General features: G+C 34.9%; 1 protein-coding gene across 1 annotated transcript in view; it reads right to left on the bottom strand.

The window, feature by feature from the left end:
- Positions 1 to 17,619, bottom strand: part of SLC5A8 (solute carrier family 5 member 8) — a 51,578-nt gene that overhangs the window by 17,278 nt on the left and 16,681 nt on the right. Inside the window, exons 4-9 of the mRNA XM_031683206.2 lie at positions 15,789 to 15,856; positions 14,680 to 14,834; positions 9,945 to 10,085; positions 6,913 to 7,042; positions 3,037 to 3,125; positions 2,058 to 2,170 (exon numbers count right to left, since the gene is read on the bottom strand). Coding sequence (XP_031539066.2) covers positions 2,058 to 2,170; positions 3,037 to 3,125; positions 6,913 to 7,042; positions 9,945 to 10,085; positions 14,680 to 14,834; positions 15,789 to 15,856 — 696 coding nt within the window. The remainder of the gene's footprint in view (positions 1 to 2,057; positions 2,171 to 3,036; positions 3,126 to 6,912; positions 7,043 to 9,944; positions 10,086 to 14,679; positions 14,835 to 15,788; positions 15,857 to 17,619) is intronic.

The following is a 17,619-nucleotide window of genomic DNA, read 5'->3' as shown; positions in this document are numbered from 1 at the left end:
TCTCATAATCTCCATCAGCATCCACAAACCTTTCCTGTTAAACCAGCAAAGAAAGGCAGCTTCAAGACAAGTATTATAGTCCCCCTTCCACCAAACTGTTTTGCCAAAACTAGTTTATAGAAATTCTCAAACCCCACTGGTGGTCAGATTATGGGATTTTTTTCTCTTTTGGCTTTTGAAATTTTCCAGATTTTCTCCAAGTACACATTTTACTTTGAAAATTTACACCCCTCCCCCAATTTTTATTTTAAAGATTTCCCTTCAGCAAAAGTCACCTGAAAACAGTTAATATCATTTCCCATGTATAAAATTCAAAATCCAAAAAATAAAATAAATGAGAAATTTGCTCATCATAAAATTAGTGCATTCCTTAACATTATTTATATCTTACTTATATAAGCACATGCAATTTTGTTAAGTATATTGAGTAAACAATCTTTTTTGCACCTGAATGGAAAAACCTTACATTAATTTTTGCAAAGATATTTGCAATGATATTTGTTGCAATGATATTTCATGCCTCTGAATGCCCTAATTTAAATAGTATTTTCAACATATTTAGCTTGATTCTTATCTATTTGGTAGCTCATGAACAGTCACTATTGTGGGCTTTTGTACTCAAAGTTATCGGAAACATTCAAACCATTTGCCATGTTCTTCTCTTTGATGTCCTTCCTGTCACCTCAAGGTGACACTTTCATACAACCCTTCAAAATGAATAAAAACTTCATCTACACTAGCAGAGCTGATTTGCTATTAATCATTATCAACATCATTCCTTGAGCACCAGCTACTGTCTCTTGTTTTACATGGATTATCTCTAAACCTCTTAGTACCTGGAAGGTGAATTTTTTTTGTTCCCATTTTCCATATAAAGAGACAGAGGCTCAAAGGGGTTATTGGGTTTGCTCAAGGCTAATAACTGGTAAATTAATGAAACAAGATTGCATCTGTCTGACTTCAAAAGCTTCCATTCATTCTACTAAACCACACAGCTTCCATAATCCCATCATGAACCAATCTAAAAACTCTTTAGGAAGCATAGTATCATTCTAAAATTATGCTCCAGGATTAAAATCAGATACATAATAAAATGATGCAATGCAATTTAAATTTAGGAGACACTGAAGAATATAAATTAAGTACTTATTCCAGGCTACAGTAATGGCAATTATATAGAGAATTATGGTTTAAAATAGAATATTATTTACAATTTCTTTGACAGTCTATTAGTGCCAGTAGGTTGAAGTTAAAGATTCTTAAAAAAAAAAGTTTGTTATTCATTCATTTCAAAACACTTAAACCCAGATATCAAAATGAAGAATAAAGTATGTTAGCCAGATTTCTTTAAGTCAGATATTATATTTGGGACATTTGGAAACAGAGGTTAAAGAGCTTTCCATTCAAGATGATATTTAACCCTTAATAAGATCCTACAATCTATGAATTTGAGTATTCATGCTGAACGAAGAAGCTGAGCATTTCTTGTACAATTTTATTGACTATCTCCCAATTGTCTACATGTGCAGATAGAAGAGATAAAACCATAATGCTCTTTTCCTTTATCTTCAATTTATACACATGGACTACGTCTATAAATTTAAACTGGCAGTGCCCTCTTAGGTTATACAGAAAAAATATAGCTCTTGGTTTCAAACTAAGGATATTTTTTAAACTGTGGTTTAAATTTTAGGAGGAAAAGAGGAAAAGAGTTGAATTTTAACTGTGGCTAGGAATTTTAACTTAGATTTGGGATAGGAGGAAGGTAAAGAAAGAAGGACAGCCAAATAGGGCCTCTGGAAATTGTTCTTCGTGGTTGCCTGACAACTAATTGTTTGAAGTATGTCCCAAATCTTGATTGCAAATATGGCCATGACTGTGGTAAGTCGCAGGCAGGCATATATATATATATATATATATATATATATATATATATATATACACACACACACTCACGCTCAGAAGTTCTTACTGTATAACATTTATAGGAAAGAATTTCTGATATCTCTAAAAATCATCTCCCAGAGCTAAAATGGAATTGTGAAATGAAAACTTACTCAGTCCTTGGGAAATCCAAGAGAGAGACCTTTCTGAGAGAGATGTGAAGTGAGGTTTGACTAGATCTTCCACAGTTACTGCTGCTAAAGCATTAATACTGGAGGACACTGTACTGTAAGGGAAAATCAAATTTTTTATTTATAATATTTAAACTGTAATAATAATCTAACTGGGAATAAGAAAAGGGAAAAATATATATTGTCACTTCTGAAATGTAACCAGATTTCTACTATATTATTTTTTAAATAATTACATCATCCTCTTTCTGGAAGTTGTTGTCATCCAAGAATGATTCAGAACAAATTAAATTGTTGGCTCCATTTTGAAATGAATCCTTAGTGTCTATGGAAAGAATCTACAAAGATCATGTGGTATTACTACAAAATGATTTTAAAACATATTTTTCTTTGTGCATAGAAAGAATTGTCATAAGTCCTCACTAACATACACCATAAATATCAATAAAATTAATTTTGTGGATCCACACTAACACATGTCGTACACATTAATAATAAGGGTTCCCTGGAGCAAACATAGGAAGAAAGTACAATGAAGAAGTTCAAATACAAAACAAGATTCTTTGGACAGTATATATTATTCAGCCTGTAAAAGGAAATTCTAATTCTAATTCTCCATTTGATCATGCCATAGCTACATGTATATTTTAAACCAAGACTGTAGGTCTCCATTTTTGGTAATCAGCGAAAGCTACCAACAACTGATCATTGTCATTATGACCCTACAAGGTATGTGATGATGTATTAGATAGAAGGGGCCAAAGTTAAAAGTGGAGACTGATGATAATAGACTGCCAGCCCCTAGAGACAACAGACCGATAGAGAGGATACATGGAGTAAATTACCTATTTTGGGGCCGTTTGTGCTCACGTCCAGAATTCAGCTTTTCCTCCCAAATATCAAATAACAAAAGAACGATCCCAATAGGGAAACCATGTATTATTAGAGTCATAGTTCATACCTCAATGTTCCACTGTAAGCACAGGCCACAAAGAGTCCAGGAACTCCTGGGTAATCTTGCAGAATGTCCAGTACCAAATAAGGCATGAGCTGAAAAATTCCAACATTTACTCTTGAGTACTATTTGTTATGAAATAAATTAATTAACACCTCATTTATCTTGTGTTCTTCAAGAACTAAAGGAAGCTATTCCACATAACTGAAATTTCCAAAATACATAAAATTAAACTCTTTACCTGCTAAAATTGTACAAGAAATGCTCAACTTCTTCATTCAGCATGAATACTCAAATTCATAGATTGTACGATCTTATTAAGGGTTAAATATCATCTCGAATGGAAAGGTCTTTAACCTCTGTTTCCAAATGTCCCAAATATAATATCTGACTTAAAGAAATCTGGCTAACATACTTTATTCTTCATTTTGACATCTGGGTTAATCCCCAGTACCTCCACTAACAAAAAGAAAAAAAAGTTAAATTAGATAACCTATATAAGCTCATACTATAGTACATGGAATATAGTTAGTGTCCGGTAATAGGTAGCTATTTTCATTCTTTGGAACAGTAAATCAATTTAAAGGAAATATTGGCATACCTCTGTGCTTAAGTGAAAAGCATTCACTTAATTTAACTTTACTTGATGACTCAAAGCTGTTTTTGTGAACTTCAATCACTGTTCAGGATTGAAAGTGTAATTATAGTTGCAAATACAGTTAGCTCTTGAACAACATGAGTTTGAACTGTGTGGCTCCACTTATATATAGATTTTTTTTACAATAAATATATAAAAATGTATGTGTAGAACATGTATGCAAGACTTGTATTGAAGTGGATAGCCTATTCTTACAAAGGCATAAGGTGAGTGATATTTAATATTAAAATATTGTAGTTTTTTTTACTGTTTTATAACTGCTTTCAAAGAGTTGCTTTACAGTACAGTGTGCCACCATAATTCATAATTGGGAAAACTATGTATCAATCTATTATCAAAGATAAGTAGTTTTAAAAAGTAACAATGTTTCCAAAGTGGTATTAAGAATATTACTGTAATACTGTATATCATAAAACTTTTATAACGATTCATTCATTAGTGTATAGGCTAGGCTACCATAAAGCAATTGTATGGATTACACTAGGCTACTATGAAGTAATCATATTGCTGCTTCTTTACCAATGCATGAATTGTTACACTTGTAAATAAATATGAATTCTTTTTCACATTATTTTTTCTTTTTTGATGTCTAGTGTTGATAAGAGTATAACATCTGCAGTGTTTCGTATCATATAAGACTCATTGATATAGGTCCTGACAGAAGATTCATCTTGCAAACAGACAAGGTAAACTTATAGTATGGATAAATACATTACAGTACTTTAAATGTATCTTCTTGTCTTCATGACTTCCTTAGCAGCATTTTCTTTTCTCTAGCTTTCTTTATGGTAAGAAAACAGTATATAATCCACATAACATACAAAATATGTGTCAATCGGCTATTTATGTCATCGGTAAGGCTTTCTGTCAACAGTAGGCTATTAGCAGTTAAGTTTGAGGGAGTCAAAAATTACAAGGAGATTCTCTGCTGTGCAGGGGGTCAGGGCCCCTAACCCCTGTGTTGTTCAAGGGTCAATTGTTGTATGAAACATAGTGACGAGCGGAGACTAACCTCACGAAATTCCTGAAACTGGCTTCTTTAAAAAATACAACTCCTGATACTTGCTTTTCGATAAGTTACTTTTAAGAAAATAAATATCAAATAAGGATGGGAAGGTGTATGACTTCAGCACTGTGTTATATGGCAGTCTTCTGGAGAAACTGATTTTTGAACCAGAGTCCTGAGTGGATAATTTTATAGGAATATGTCCTCTCTTGCACTGAAACATCATTGATTCCTTCTCTCAATAGTTCAGAGTGGATGATATGCCCTTTCTTATCAGCCTCTTTGATCTCATTTAACTAAAGCTTATTAATTCTTTATTCTTAGGAAAACAGAATAGCATTTCTCTCTCTATGAGATCAACATGCAATTTCCCCAGGAAATCTTAAAAGTTTAACTTCAAGCAGTATTCTATACATAAGCAAAAGTAAAAATTCCATCGTTAGTGTTATAATGAGATCTAAAATCCTCTACTCTCTTGTCAACTTTCCAAAAATCTTTGGTGTGATATTTCAGAATCTGAATGGTCCCCGCAGATATAGGTAGAATCAACTGGGTAAGACTGTTAGAAAAGCAGTACAACTACACCTAGGTACCAAACCTGCTTCCTCAGCGTGAGCTGTCGCAGGGCGCAGCAGAAACTTACCTTTGTTCTCTCGGGTAAAGCTTCTTACCCGATCTACTGATTGTGCCTTATTGGCATTGTATCCCCGGGGAAATATTAATTGAATTAACTGACTAACAATCAGTAGTGAAATCATTCAATTAGGAGAAAGCATCTTTCTTTTTCAAAAATTTGTCACATGCTCTCTAAATGGTGAATGCATGCATGCAAGACACCCCTGCATACAATCTATGACAAGGAGAAGTCTCAAGGTTAGGAGGTTGCACCTTAAAAAAAAATTGCTTTGTTTTGTTTTGTTTTGTTTTGTTGGTTTTTTGCTCAGAGTAAGGGGAAGATACATTAGGGAAAAAAAATTTTAAGTCCCTAAGGTCTTCAAAGACAAAGATTGACAAAAATCACAAAACAGTCTTGACTAGAGAGAATATAACAGAAGAGTGCCTCCGTCAGCAGAGTAAACACAATTCTTAAGATTCTCTGAGCAAACAGGAAGATGTGTTTATCAACAGGAGGGCACAGGTTAAGACAGGACTGAGATATGCACATGAAGGATGCTCTCACTTTCTAATCCCACAAAGTTGTATTTTCCTGGGAGTATGTTATGCATTTACACCAACAGAAAATTCAACCTATGATCATTCTAATGCATGCCCTGGGCACCTGATTTACAATCGATTGTTAGAAAATAATTTTGCAAGAGTTCTAAGAACAAGAACTCAAGCATTGGAGCCTGGCAGCCTTGGGTTTGAATTCTAGCTACACTTTATGAAAGATGAAATATGGCATAGAGATTCAAAATTAGGACTCTAGTGGCAGCCTGCTTGGGTTCGAATCCTGGCTCCAGGTTTACCAGCTGGTTACTTAACTTCTCTGTGCCTCAGTTTCCTCACCTTTGAAAGGGAGACAATCATATCACCTACTTCAGAGTGTTGCTGTGAGGATTAAGAGTTGAAATTTATACATGTAAAGCACTTATGACAGTGCCTGGCCCATGGTAAGTATCAGATGAGTGCTTGCAGCTATTCTTGCTTATTAGCTATGTGACCTTGGGCAAGTCATATAACCTCTCTGACATTCATTCATTTCCTCATCTTTAAAATTAGAATTACAGGGTTGTGATAACTAAAAGAAATGAAGCATACAAAGTTCTTGGCACAGAATTTCATCACATAGTTGGTGCTCAATAAATGTTCACTTATTAGATTCATTTCTCTATTATTTAAAAATCAGAAGGTGAATTGTTTATAAATGAACAATCTAAGGATAACCACAAAACGTTCTGCTGTACCATGGTGTGTATGGATTTTTTTTTAAACTGTGTTTATATTTCTACTCCCAGCCTTGAGCTATTTCTTTTTAATACCTGCCTTGAAAATTTCCCAAGCATTTCAATATTTTAATGTTGGATATAACATTCTTCATTCTTGCTATTTCCATATCTGCTAAAATAAATTTTTTCCAAATGCCTTATAGAAACTAAAGACGATTATATTGTGCACATTTGCTATTTCTTTACAAGAATATGAATACTATTTCCTCCCAGCTAATAAGCTTTCTGCATGTCACTACTGCACATATAAGAAAGACATGGTGCTGGACCTGGTCTGGTGCAGACACTTTCTTGGCTGTCCAAGGATCACAGTCATGGTATCTGGAATACAGTGCGAGCCCACAAAGCACTGAGCAGGTGAGGATTGCCCAGAGTGCCACAAGATTGATGTAGAGAGACCTAAAGAAGTGAAAACAAACCATCACATGACAATTTTAATTTCCATCCCAAAGATGAGGAAACTTGTTATGTAAACAGGAGGGACTTTGTGATATATTCAATAGATAGACATTCTCTTTTGGTTATCAGAAATGCTACTTATTTTATTCTGGCCTTACCTTCTGTTTATGATGTCAGCCAACAACGGATTCGGAAATACTTTGAATTGATGGGGGTTTGCCATTGAACAAATGTTTCCTCCTAGTCAGAGTTCCATGGGCATTATTAGCTTTATAATTTTATCTAATTACACTACTTTAAAACTTCTTGTCAAAGAAATAAAGATCTTAATAGTCAACAGAGCAGTGACTATTCCTCATTTTCCCTTTAAAAGTAATGCAGTTATAAACTGCGAAACATTGTTAGCATCTACATAGAAACATCACACTCGTTTAAATGTGGTTTGTAATGCCATCCATTAAGTGTGAAAGGCAAACCTGTATTCCTTGGACAGGAATCTCCTCAAACAAGGTTCAGCATTTTAATATATGGTGTGTGCTCCAGTAGACTGTAAAGATTTACATAACGGCACTGGAGTCAGTCCTGAGCATAAATCTTGGCTCTCCCTACCATATGTGATCCTGGGCAAGTAACTTAGCCTCTCTGAACCTCAGTTTCTTCATATACACCTGGAGATAACAATGCCTACCTCCTGAATTATAAGAGTAAATAAAATAGTATTATATATATATATATATATAAAATATAGCACAGAGACATGTAATAAACACTTGTTAAATGGTGCTTATTGATATTATTAGTGTTAAAGTCATTGGATGCTTCACCCTAATAATCAGTTGAATAGTAAACATTGCTCTCACTGAGGTGGCTACATTTTTTCCCCAGGGCTGCTGTAGTGGACACTGTGATGAGCTGCCCTAGCCTGAAGAAAAATGTGCCCCACCCTCACCAACTCATAGCCCCTCCCCCGGGGCAGCATGCATAAAATGACTGCTGGATTCTGAGGTTGAAAGGCAAGAGTCCCCTCACACTAACTTAGGACAAGTCTGAAGGGTCACCCCAGCTCTAGAGCGCCCCTTGAGGCCTCTGCTGAGACTGCATCACAGTCCAACTTCTCCCTCTGGCCAATCCTGCTTCCTTCCCTTCCTTCTCTTCTCCAGGGGTGATTTCCTAAGCGGACTCCATCTCAGAGTCCACGTCCGGGAGAACCTGCAATAGGTGCCAAGCAACAGATTGCTAGCCTCTTCCCTTGGCTGACTAGATTTACTGTATGTATGTTTTGTTATTGTCTAAAAATAGTAGGATTAACTGTATCTCATCTGCAAATCATCAGAAAATATACCCAAGACACCTTTCTGATCAGATACCACCCCTCACTTATGTATGAGTTTAATACTTTACTATCTTGTTTTATTCTACTTTAATACCATTCAGACAGATGACTTATCAACATCTGACATTGCCCCAGTCAATCAGTGTCAGCAGGTCTTGCCATTGGGCTGGGATTTATTCTTCCCAGGGAGCCAGTGTTAGAAACTGGGAGAAGATGGGCTAGTCCGAAGGAAATTGTTTCTCATTAAGAAAGAGCTAACACTGTTCTTTAGTTATAAAATTGGACTTTTTGAGTTTCATGTTCCCAAAGAAGCACATGTGCACAATTATTTTGGGAGAGGCTTCAGCTCTAATATAGATGGATTACTGCATATATAAATTATATTCTTTCCAAGTTTCTTAAAACACCAGAACTCCTAAGCTCAATTTTGGGGGATTCCATATCTAGTAATTGTACTAATGTTCATATAGAGTTTTCATTGTGGAATTTTTCAAAGACAGGTAATGTCTAAACCAATTTACTCTCAATATATTGAGTTCTGACTTGTGATATTACAATATTTTCATATTCTCCTTTGAAAAAAACTAGAATTGCCACCCATTCTTCTACCCCAACCACCTTGTTACTCTTATTAATCTATTTGATGTTTTAAGCCCATAAATGCATGAGAGTCAACTTAGCCTTATTTATCAGTATGAAGAATGGTGGTCACCAAGCTTATCTGAGGTCTCCTGAAAAAGAACTAGTCACTCTTCATACTCTTTGCTCAAGCCAAGATGGGATGGAGAGTTCCCTGACCATGTTGCCCTTCCGACCTCTGTGCTTTATCCAAATCACTCTGCCTACCTGGAATGCTCTCCAATTCTTCTCCCCCTGCCCATGTATGATCATCCTTCAGTCTCTGCCTTATTGACAAGAATCTCTTACTCATCCCCTTCCTTCACATCCCATGATTTGAGGTGAAAAAATAAATTCACATTCACTAGACCCCTACCACATGCATGCCAAACACAGAATTCTACAATACCTCTATGAGATGTTTGATATCTTATACACATTTTATAAGTTTAGAAACTGAAGCTCAGAGAGACTAAATCACTCAAGTAGCAAGCATTAGAATGGGGTTATAAACCCATGACTGTGTCTGAAAATAAAATGCACCAGCACATCTGGCAACATAATTCTCTGGAACATTTCCTCTATTGTTCTGTTATTTCATGGAATCCTTATCCATTTCTCATGTTATTTCACTTTTCAGATACTTGTATATATTTTCCGAATTTGATGCTAAGTTTCTTCATGATAAGAGCCATACATTTAAAATTTTTTTATTCCCCATAGTTCCTTATACAAACAGATGAACAATAAATGCCTATTTATTTGATAAGATTTGTTTTACTTAATAATTCATATAAATATTTCAACATATCTGATTTAAAACATACAGTACCATTTTGTTCTATGTGATCCTTTTGTAAGTATATAATTTATCTCTTAGAATTTCATGATACAAAAGACTTAAACTTGAGCCAAGGTGATTGAAGATTCATATACCATCATTTGGCTTACATTTTTGCCTGGAATCTGCTTTTACAGGAAATATATCTCTGCACTTGGGACTGGTTGACACCATAGATGCTGGTCCACGTGAAGGTCCCTCCTATAATAATCGTCCAGAATGTGTGTCTTTGCAAAGGATTAGGATTAAGACTAAAAGAAAAGAAACAGAAAACAAATCTTAACTGTCAGCAAAAAAACTACTGAAATCTGCCTAGTATATTTTTGGAAGCAAGCAATGTATACCTACATAAATACAAATACATATATAAAATGTATAAAGTGATTAAGTAATATAAAAGGTAGAAATATTACTAACTTAGGTTCAATAAAATAAAAATTGATACTTTAAGAGACTTGGAAATTTTGCATGGGATTGGGGGAAAAGTAAATGCTCTAATCATTCTGAGAATTTATATAAATTGTTCTCCATGGCCATAGGAAATTATTTAAATAAGTCTGCCATGCTGTAATCAGTGAAGAGCATGAAGCTGAAAAGAGAGAAAGAGAGGAGAGGTTCCTAAGTACACTGCAGCAATAGACATAGTACTGAAATGAACACGATATTGATGCACTTTGTGTGTATAATTCCTATCCTAGCAAATGTATGTCATAGTTCTACTGTATATTCAAGCTAAAAAGATTCAGTCAATTAATGCAGTGTAAAGGTTTTCATTTTCTAAAACTACCATGTCATTATAATCATGCTCTCTTAAAATGCTATGTGAACAAACTAAATACTCATAGTTGAAAGTCATTTTATGACATTTATAAAATATTGTTACAAAGAAAACTTAACTTCCACATTTGATACAGCTTTTAATCCTTCTTAATGTATCACCTTTGAAGGAATGATTCTGTTCATCTCTGATACACAGTAGGAGCTTGAAAAATTTCTGCAAAATTGGCTTTCATGGAAACTTTCTGAAAATTATGAAATTCTGCAAACCCATTTCAAATCTCACATTTGAGATCAGTCAAGTAAAGTGCTCTGATATATGCATATTCCAGAATTCCTATGGACAGATGAGAGCCTCTATTTCATTTTTTAACATTTACTATCAAAGTCTAAGAGTTTCAAGGATGTTAGCCCTTTCTTCCATAGAGAAAGCAGCTACTGTATTAGCTAATAAAACTTGAGAGCCAAAAGGATTCAGTGAGTTATGTGGAGGAAGTAAGACAAACTGAGGTAATAGAGGAATATGTTTCAGACATAAGGAAACAAGGAACAAGATAAAACTCCAGAAGAAGAAATAAGTGACAGGGAGATAGGCAATCTACCTGAGGAAGAGTTCAGAGTAATGATCATAAAGATGATCAAAGGACTTGGGAGAAGAACAGATGCACAGAGCAAGAAGTTAGAAATTTTTAACACAGAGTTAGAAAATATAAAGAAAATCAAACAGAGTTGAAGAATACAATAGCTGAAATGAGAAATACACCAGAAGGAATCAATAGTAGACTAAGTGAGGCAGAAGAACGAATCAGTGAACTGGAAGACAGATCACTGGAAATCACTGCAGCTAAACAGAAAAAAGAAAAAAGAATGAAAACAGTTTAAAAGACCTCTGGGACAAAATCAAGCACACTAATATTCACATTATGGGGGTCTCAGAAGAAGAAGAGAGACAGAAAGGGCTTGAGCTGAAAACTTCCCTAACCTGGGAAAGGGAACAGTCACCCACATCCAGGAAGCATAGAGAGTCCCATACACGATTAACCCAAAGAGGAATACACTAAGACACATTGTAATCAAAATGACAAAAATTAAAGATAAAGAAAGAATATTAAAAGTAATAAGGGAAGAGCAACAAATAACATACAAGGGAACTCCCATAAGGTTATCAGCTGATTTTTCAGCAGAAACTCTGCATGCCAGAAGGGACTAGCATGATATACTTAAGGTAATGAAAGGGGAAAACCTACAATCAAGAATACTCTACCCAACAAGGCTTTTATTCAGATTTGATGGAGAAGTCAAAAGCTTTACAGATAAGTAAAAGCTAAAAGAATTCAGCACTACCAAACCAGCTTTACAACAAATGCTAAAGGAACTTCCCTAACTGGAAAAGAAAAGGCCACAACTAGAAATAAGAAAATTACAAAATGAAAAAGCTCACTGGTAAAGGCAAACATACAGTAAAGGTAGGAAATCGTCCACAGCTAGTAAGGAAATTAAAAGACACAAGTAGTAAAATCATCTGTATCCACAATAAGCAGTTAAGGGATACATAAAATAATTAGATAAAGAAGATAATATCAAAAACAGTAACCATGAGGGGAGGACAGTACAAATGCAGGGTATCAAAAATGCACTGAAATTAAGAGATCATCACCTTAAAACAATGACATATACATATAGACTGCTATACAAAAACCTCACGTTAACACAAATCAAAAATCTATAATAGACATACACACAAAAAAGAAAAGGGAATCCAAATATTACACTAAAGATAGTCATCAAATCACAAGAGAACAGAACAAAATAAGAAAGAGGAAAAAAGACATACAAAAACAAATTGAAAACCATTAACAAAACGGCAATACGAACATACATATTGATCATTACCTTAAATGTAAATGGACCAAATGCTCCAAACCAAAAGACACAGACTGGCTGAATGGATACAAAAACAAGACCCGTATATTTGCTGCCTACAAGAGACTCACCTCAGATCTAAAGACACATACAGACTGAAAGTGAGGGGATAGAAAAAGGTATTCCATGCAAATGGAAGTCAAAAGAAAGTCAGGGTAGCAATACTTTTACCAGACAAAATAGACTTTAAAATAAAGACTGTTATAGGAGACAAAGGACACTACATAATTATCAAAAGTTCAATCCAAGAAGATACAACAATTGTAAATACACATGCACCCAGCACAGGAGCACTTCAATATATGAGGCAAATGTTAACAGGCATAATAAAGAGAAATTGACAATAATACAACAATAGTAGGAGACTTTAACACCCCACTTACATCAATGAACAGATCATCCAGACACAAAATCAGTAAGAAAACACAGGCCTTTAATGACACATTAGACCAGATAGACTTAATTGATATTTATAATGCATTCCATCCAAAAGACAAGATTTAAAATACCCAACTGGTGGTTGTGGCAATACAGAATACATATGCCAACTCTAGACCATACAGAAAAATACCAAGACAAAATCCTTCTCTTCATTTATCTTAACCAGAGCAGATCTTTTGCCCACCATATTCTCAAGACATATATGAATAATAAGGGATATACAATAAGGCTCTTCATTATTACTTAATGGTTGGCAACCTTCAAAGCGAGGGTCATAAAAATATCTAATCTTCTACTTTTTAGAATCTCTTATTGATGTGTGAGTTATCATTTCAATGCAGCAATATGTGTACCCGTTGTATTAAGTGACAATTATCTTAAAGAAAAATGATTGGTTCCACATCCTCTCCCCTCAACCTAGCTGACTAGGAAAAGATCTGTGATTAATCAAAGTCTCAAGTGGCCACTGGTTGTTGCTGCTTCTTAGTATCCATTCCCCTCTCTTCTGGTAGCAGTAATCTAGGTTTGCCTTGGGGGAACTACCACTTCTTTATTAAATAGCCTAGACAGTGGTCAGTCAAAATGTTCTGCTGTGCCCTAGCTAAAGGATGGAATCATGCCAAAGCTGGGCCAACTGGGTCTGAATCCTGAGGTAAAAGGGAAAATAATACATATATATTGAGAACAGCTGAAGTTGATTCATTGTAAGTTAACGCATTGACCCTGTCCAATTTCTGAAAAATTTCTTCTCAAACATTAGCACCGATTTTCAGAAAACCAAGAAGAGAGCCACCAAGTGCAAAGTGATTTTCCTTTCCTCTTGCCAGTGATTTCAGCTTGCCTGTCTCAAAGCAGGGCTGCTAAAGAGAGAATGAGCTGGTCCATGCCAATGTGAGCCCTCTCTGCACACTGAACGTGATGTATAAGGACGAAGCTATTGATCCAAAAGAGAAAGTGTTTTTAAATATTCTTTTAAATTGTGTGGTATATTTGTGATGGAATATCCAGTTTCTCCATTAGTCTTTAGGAAAACTGAAAGGCTTTGTAAGACATGTTACATCATCTGCTATACTGACATATGAGGCGTCAGCAATAACCTTTCTAGTCAATTTTCTAGAAATAATATTCAGTATTACATAATGTAGATTATAAAATTTACACACACATACTACATACATATATATACATATATACAATATATATTTATTATTAATACTAATACTGTATATATTTAGTATTAATCATAAAATGCTATATATTGCCAGGGCAATACTAAAAGAGAAATTCTCCAGACTACTTGAACCAAAGAACTGTCAAAATGGAATCACTGTCTTTCAGCATTTTTCTCTTAAGAGGTTTCCTTTTCTTATCTCTCTACTGTATCTTTTCTTAACTCCCTACCCCATTTTTCAACCTATTCCAGACTTTAATATCTGGAAGAAAATACTCTTTTGCTATCAATCCCTTCTCAGAAGGAAGCACTATCCTCTATACCATGTAACTAAGTATTACGTGACTGTTGTAACCCCTTAAAGACCTGGTGAAAACTCCTTACACGTTTACTTGACAGCTTCAAATTTTTGTACCACATCTTTAGTGGTTTGTTTGTTTTGTAATGTAAACTTACTATTTCAGTAAAGAGGTTATTTTCACAGAAAAAGCAAAAGGAATGTTCTATTAACCAAGAAGTAAATAGCAACTTACTTCCAGAAGTTTAATCTTCCACCATTATAGGCATCATTTAGAATAGTGCTAATTCCACCTTGAATAAGTGCAGCCTGTATAATCACAGATGCAAATCCGGCCACCATGATCCCAACTTGAAAAACGTCTGTCCAGATAACCGCTTTAAGACCACCCTTCGAGAGGAAAATGTATTAGGATTAATGCTTCTACTAGACATTATTAAGCATCTACATGCTTATACACTATGCTAGACAAAGATAAGGAAAACATGGATCTTGACCACGAAGTGCACCCAAGGAGACATTCAAGAAAGTAATACTTAGACAAAACTTTCAAACATAAGCAGAGTTCAAGATGGAAGGTCCTCCCAGCAGAGAAAAGAGCATGGGCAAGAGCACAGGGAGGTCAAAATACATGGCATGTTGAGTGTGGCTAGATATATATATATATACATATTTTGGAGTGAAGTGGAGTGGTGTGGAGATACTGTTCGGAAGAAAATTCAGAGTCAAATTGCAAATGGCAATATCGTAGATTTCTCCCACAGGCAGGGCTGATATTCATTCAGTATGCACATAGCAGTTGTTTAAAAACTAAAATTGTTTTGTACTAGCCACTGTCACAGACTTCCCAAGTGTCCCCCACCAGTCCCTCTGACCTTGGCTGACCCAGCCCCTCTCTGAGGACTTTGTCTTCTAAAAGATTCCTCAACTAAGGGATGATGACCCAGAATATTAGGAATTGCATAAGACTTGCACCACTACCAAGGATGAGCATCCGTGACAATTATCAGTGCCTATGCCATACTGGTTCTTGCATGCTTTGACTGTTGCTCATCTCAGGCTTCTAAGCAAAGGGATAATATGAGCACAGCTGTCACATGGCAACAATAAGGGAGAATTAGGAGACAAAAATTAGGGAGCACTGCGTGGTTCAGGTGAAAGAAAAAAAATTCAGTTATGACCAATGTTCTACAAAGGATCAAATTTAACCTGGACCGAATATTTCTTACAAAAATGTTATACTGTGTGAGGTAGGAGAGTAGGTATGAACAACCCAGATTGCAGCACATGACTACTGAAATCTTCAATTTTGCAAAACAAGGAGAAATAATGTGCTTGACGTACCAGCGTGCAGTAGAATGTGCAGACCACCCCAGTAGCCACTACTGCACCCCACAGATCGAATCCTGTGGCTGTAGAAGAGAAAAATGCATATATAACTAAGAAACAAACATATACAGTAAAATATTTCTCAAAAAATCATTAGGAGGGAGCTATATTGTTTATTGGGCACCTACTTCTATACCCACTCTCCTAAAACTAGGTCCAAATCTCAAAAAATGTACCAAATAATGGAGTCAGAAATTGACACAACATTACCAAATACTGGAGTCAGAAATTGACACAACATTGTAAACTGACTTTACTTCAATAAAAATATTAAAATTTTATTTGATGAGTTAAATAGACATGGATTCTACCCTTAGATACCACACGTGATCCAATCTTGGCTAAATCAAATACATGAAAAAGCACCTGTATTATAATTAAGCTAAGACACTCCCTTGATATTGTAAAGTGGTTATCCAGACTGAATGGGGTGGTAGGATATTTGTCATCAAGGTTCAAATAAACACACTATTCTACCGGTCTTTGAAAGACAAGTTGTGTGTGTTACTAAAATGAGACCAAGTTATAGAAAAGTCTATATAATTTATTACCATTTACCTAAGAGGTGGAGGAGCATATTATTTTTAATGGAAAGATAACAACTCTATGCCTGCAGATTTGATAATCTAGATGAAATGAACCACTTTCTTGAAAGACACAATCTGCCAAAATTTACACAGGAAGAAACAGAAGATCTGAACAGGCCTGTATCTTTTAAATAAATTGAATAAATAGAAAGGCTCCCAAAACAGAAAGGCTCAGGCCCAGAGGGGTTCACTGGTGAATTCTACTGAATATTTAAGGAAGAAATTATACCAATGCTCTAAAATCTTCTTCAGAGGATAGAAGCAGAGGGAATACTTTATAGATCATTCCATGAGGCCAGCATTACTTTAAATACCAAAACCACAAAAACATATTACAAGAAAAGAAAACTACAGACCAATATCTCTCAGAAACATAGATGCAAGGATCCTCAACAAAATATTAGCAAATTGAATTTTATAAGTATAAAAACAATTATATGCCACAATCAAGTGGGATTTCTTGCAGGTATGTAAGGCTGGTTCAAAGAGTTTAAACGTCAATTAATGGAATCCATCACATCAACAGACTAAAAAAAGAAAAATCACATTATCATATTAATAGAGGAAGAAACAGTACTTGACAAAATCCAACACCCATTCACGAAAAAAATTTTCAGTATACTCGAAATAGAGGGGAACACTCTCAACCTGATTAAGATAATCTACCAAAAACTTACAGCTAACATCATACTTAATAGTGAGACACTTGAAACTTTTCCACTAAGATAAGGTATAAATCAAGGAAGGAAGAAATAAAACTCTTTTTGTTCACAGATAACACGATCAACTTTATAGAGAATCTAAAATAATTCACAAAAAAAATCTCCTGGTTCTAATAAATGATTATAGCAAGGTTGCAGGATAGAGGTTAATATACAAAAGTCAGTTGCTTTCCTTATACCAACAATGAACAACTGGAATTAGAAATTAAAAACACATTTACATTTACATTAGCACCCCCCAAAATTAAATACTTAGCTATAAATCTAACAAAATGTATACAAGATCTACATGAGGAAAACTATCAAACTCTGATGAATATAATGAAAGAACTGAATAAATGGAGAGATATTCCATGTTTATGAATAGGAAGACTCAATACTGTCAAGATGTCAGTTCTTCCCAATTTAATCTATAGATTCAAGGCAATCCCAAACAAAATTACAGCAAGTTATTTTGTGGATAATGACAAACTGTGT

The sequence above is a fragment of the Vicugna pacos genome, chromosome 12 (assembly GCF_048564905.1).
Source record: "Vicugna pacos chromosome 12, VicPac4, whole genome shotgun sequence".
Taxonomy (NCBI): domain Eukaryota; kingdom Metazoa; phylum Chordata; class Mammalia; order Artiodactyla; family Camelidae; genus Vicugna; species Vicugna pacos.
This window is presented reverse-complemented; position numbering and strand designations above follow the sequence as displayed.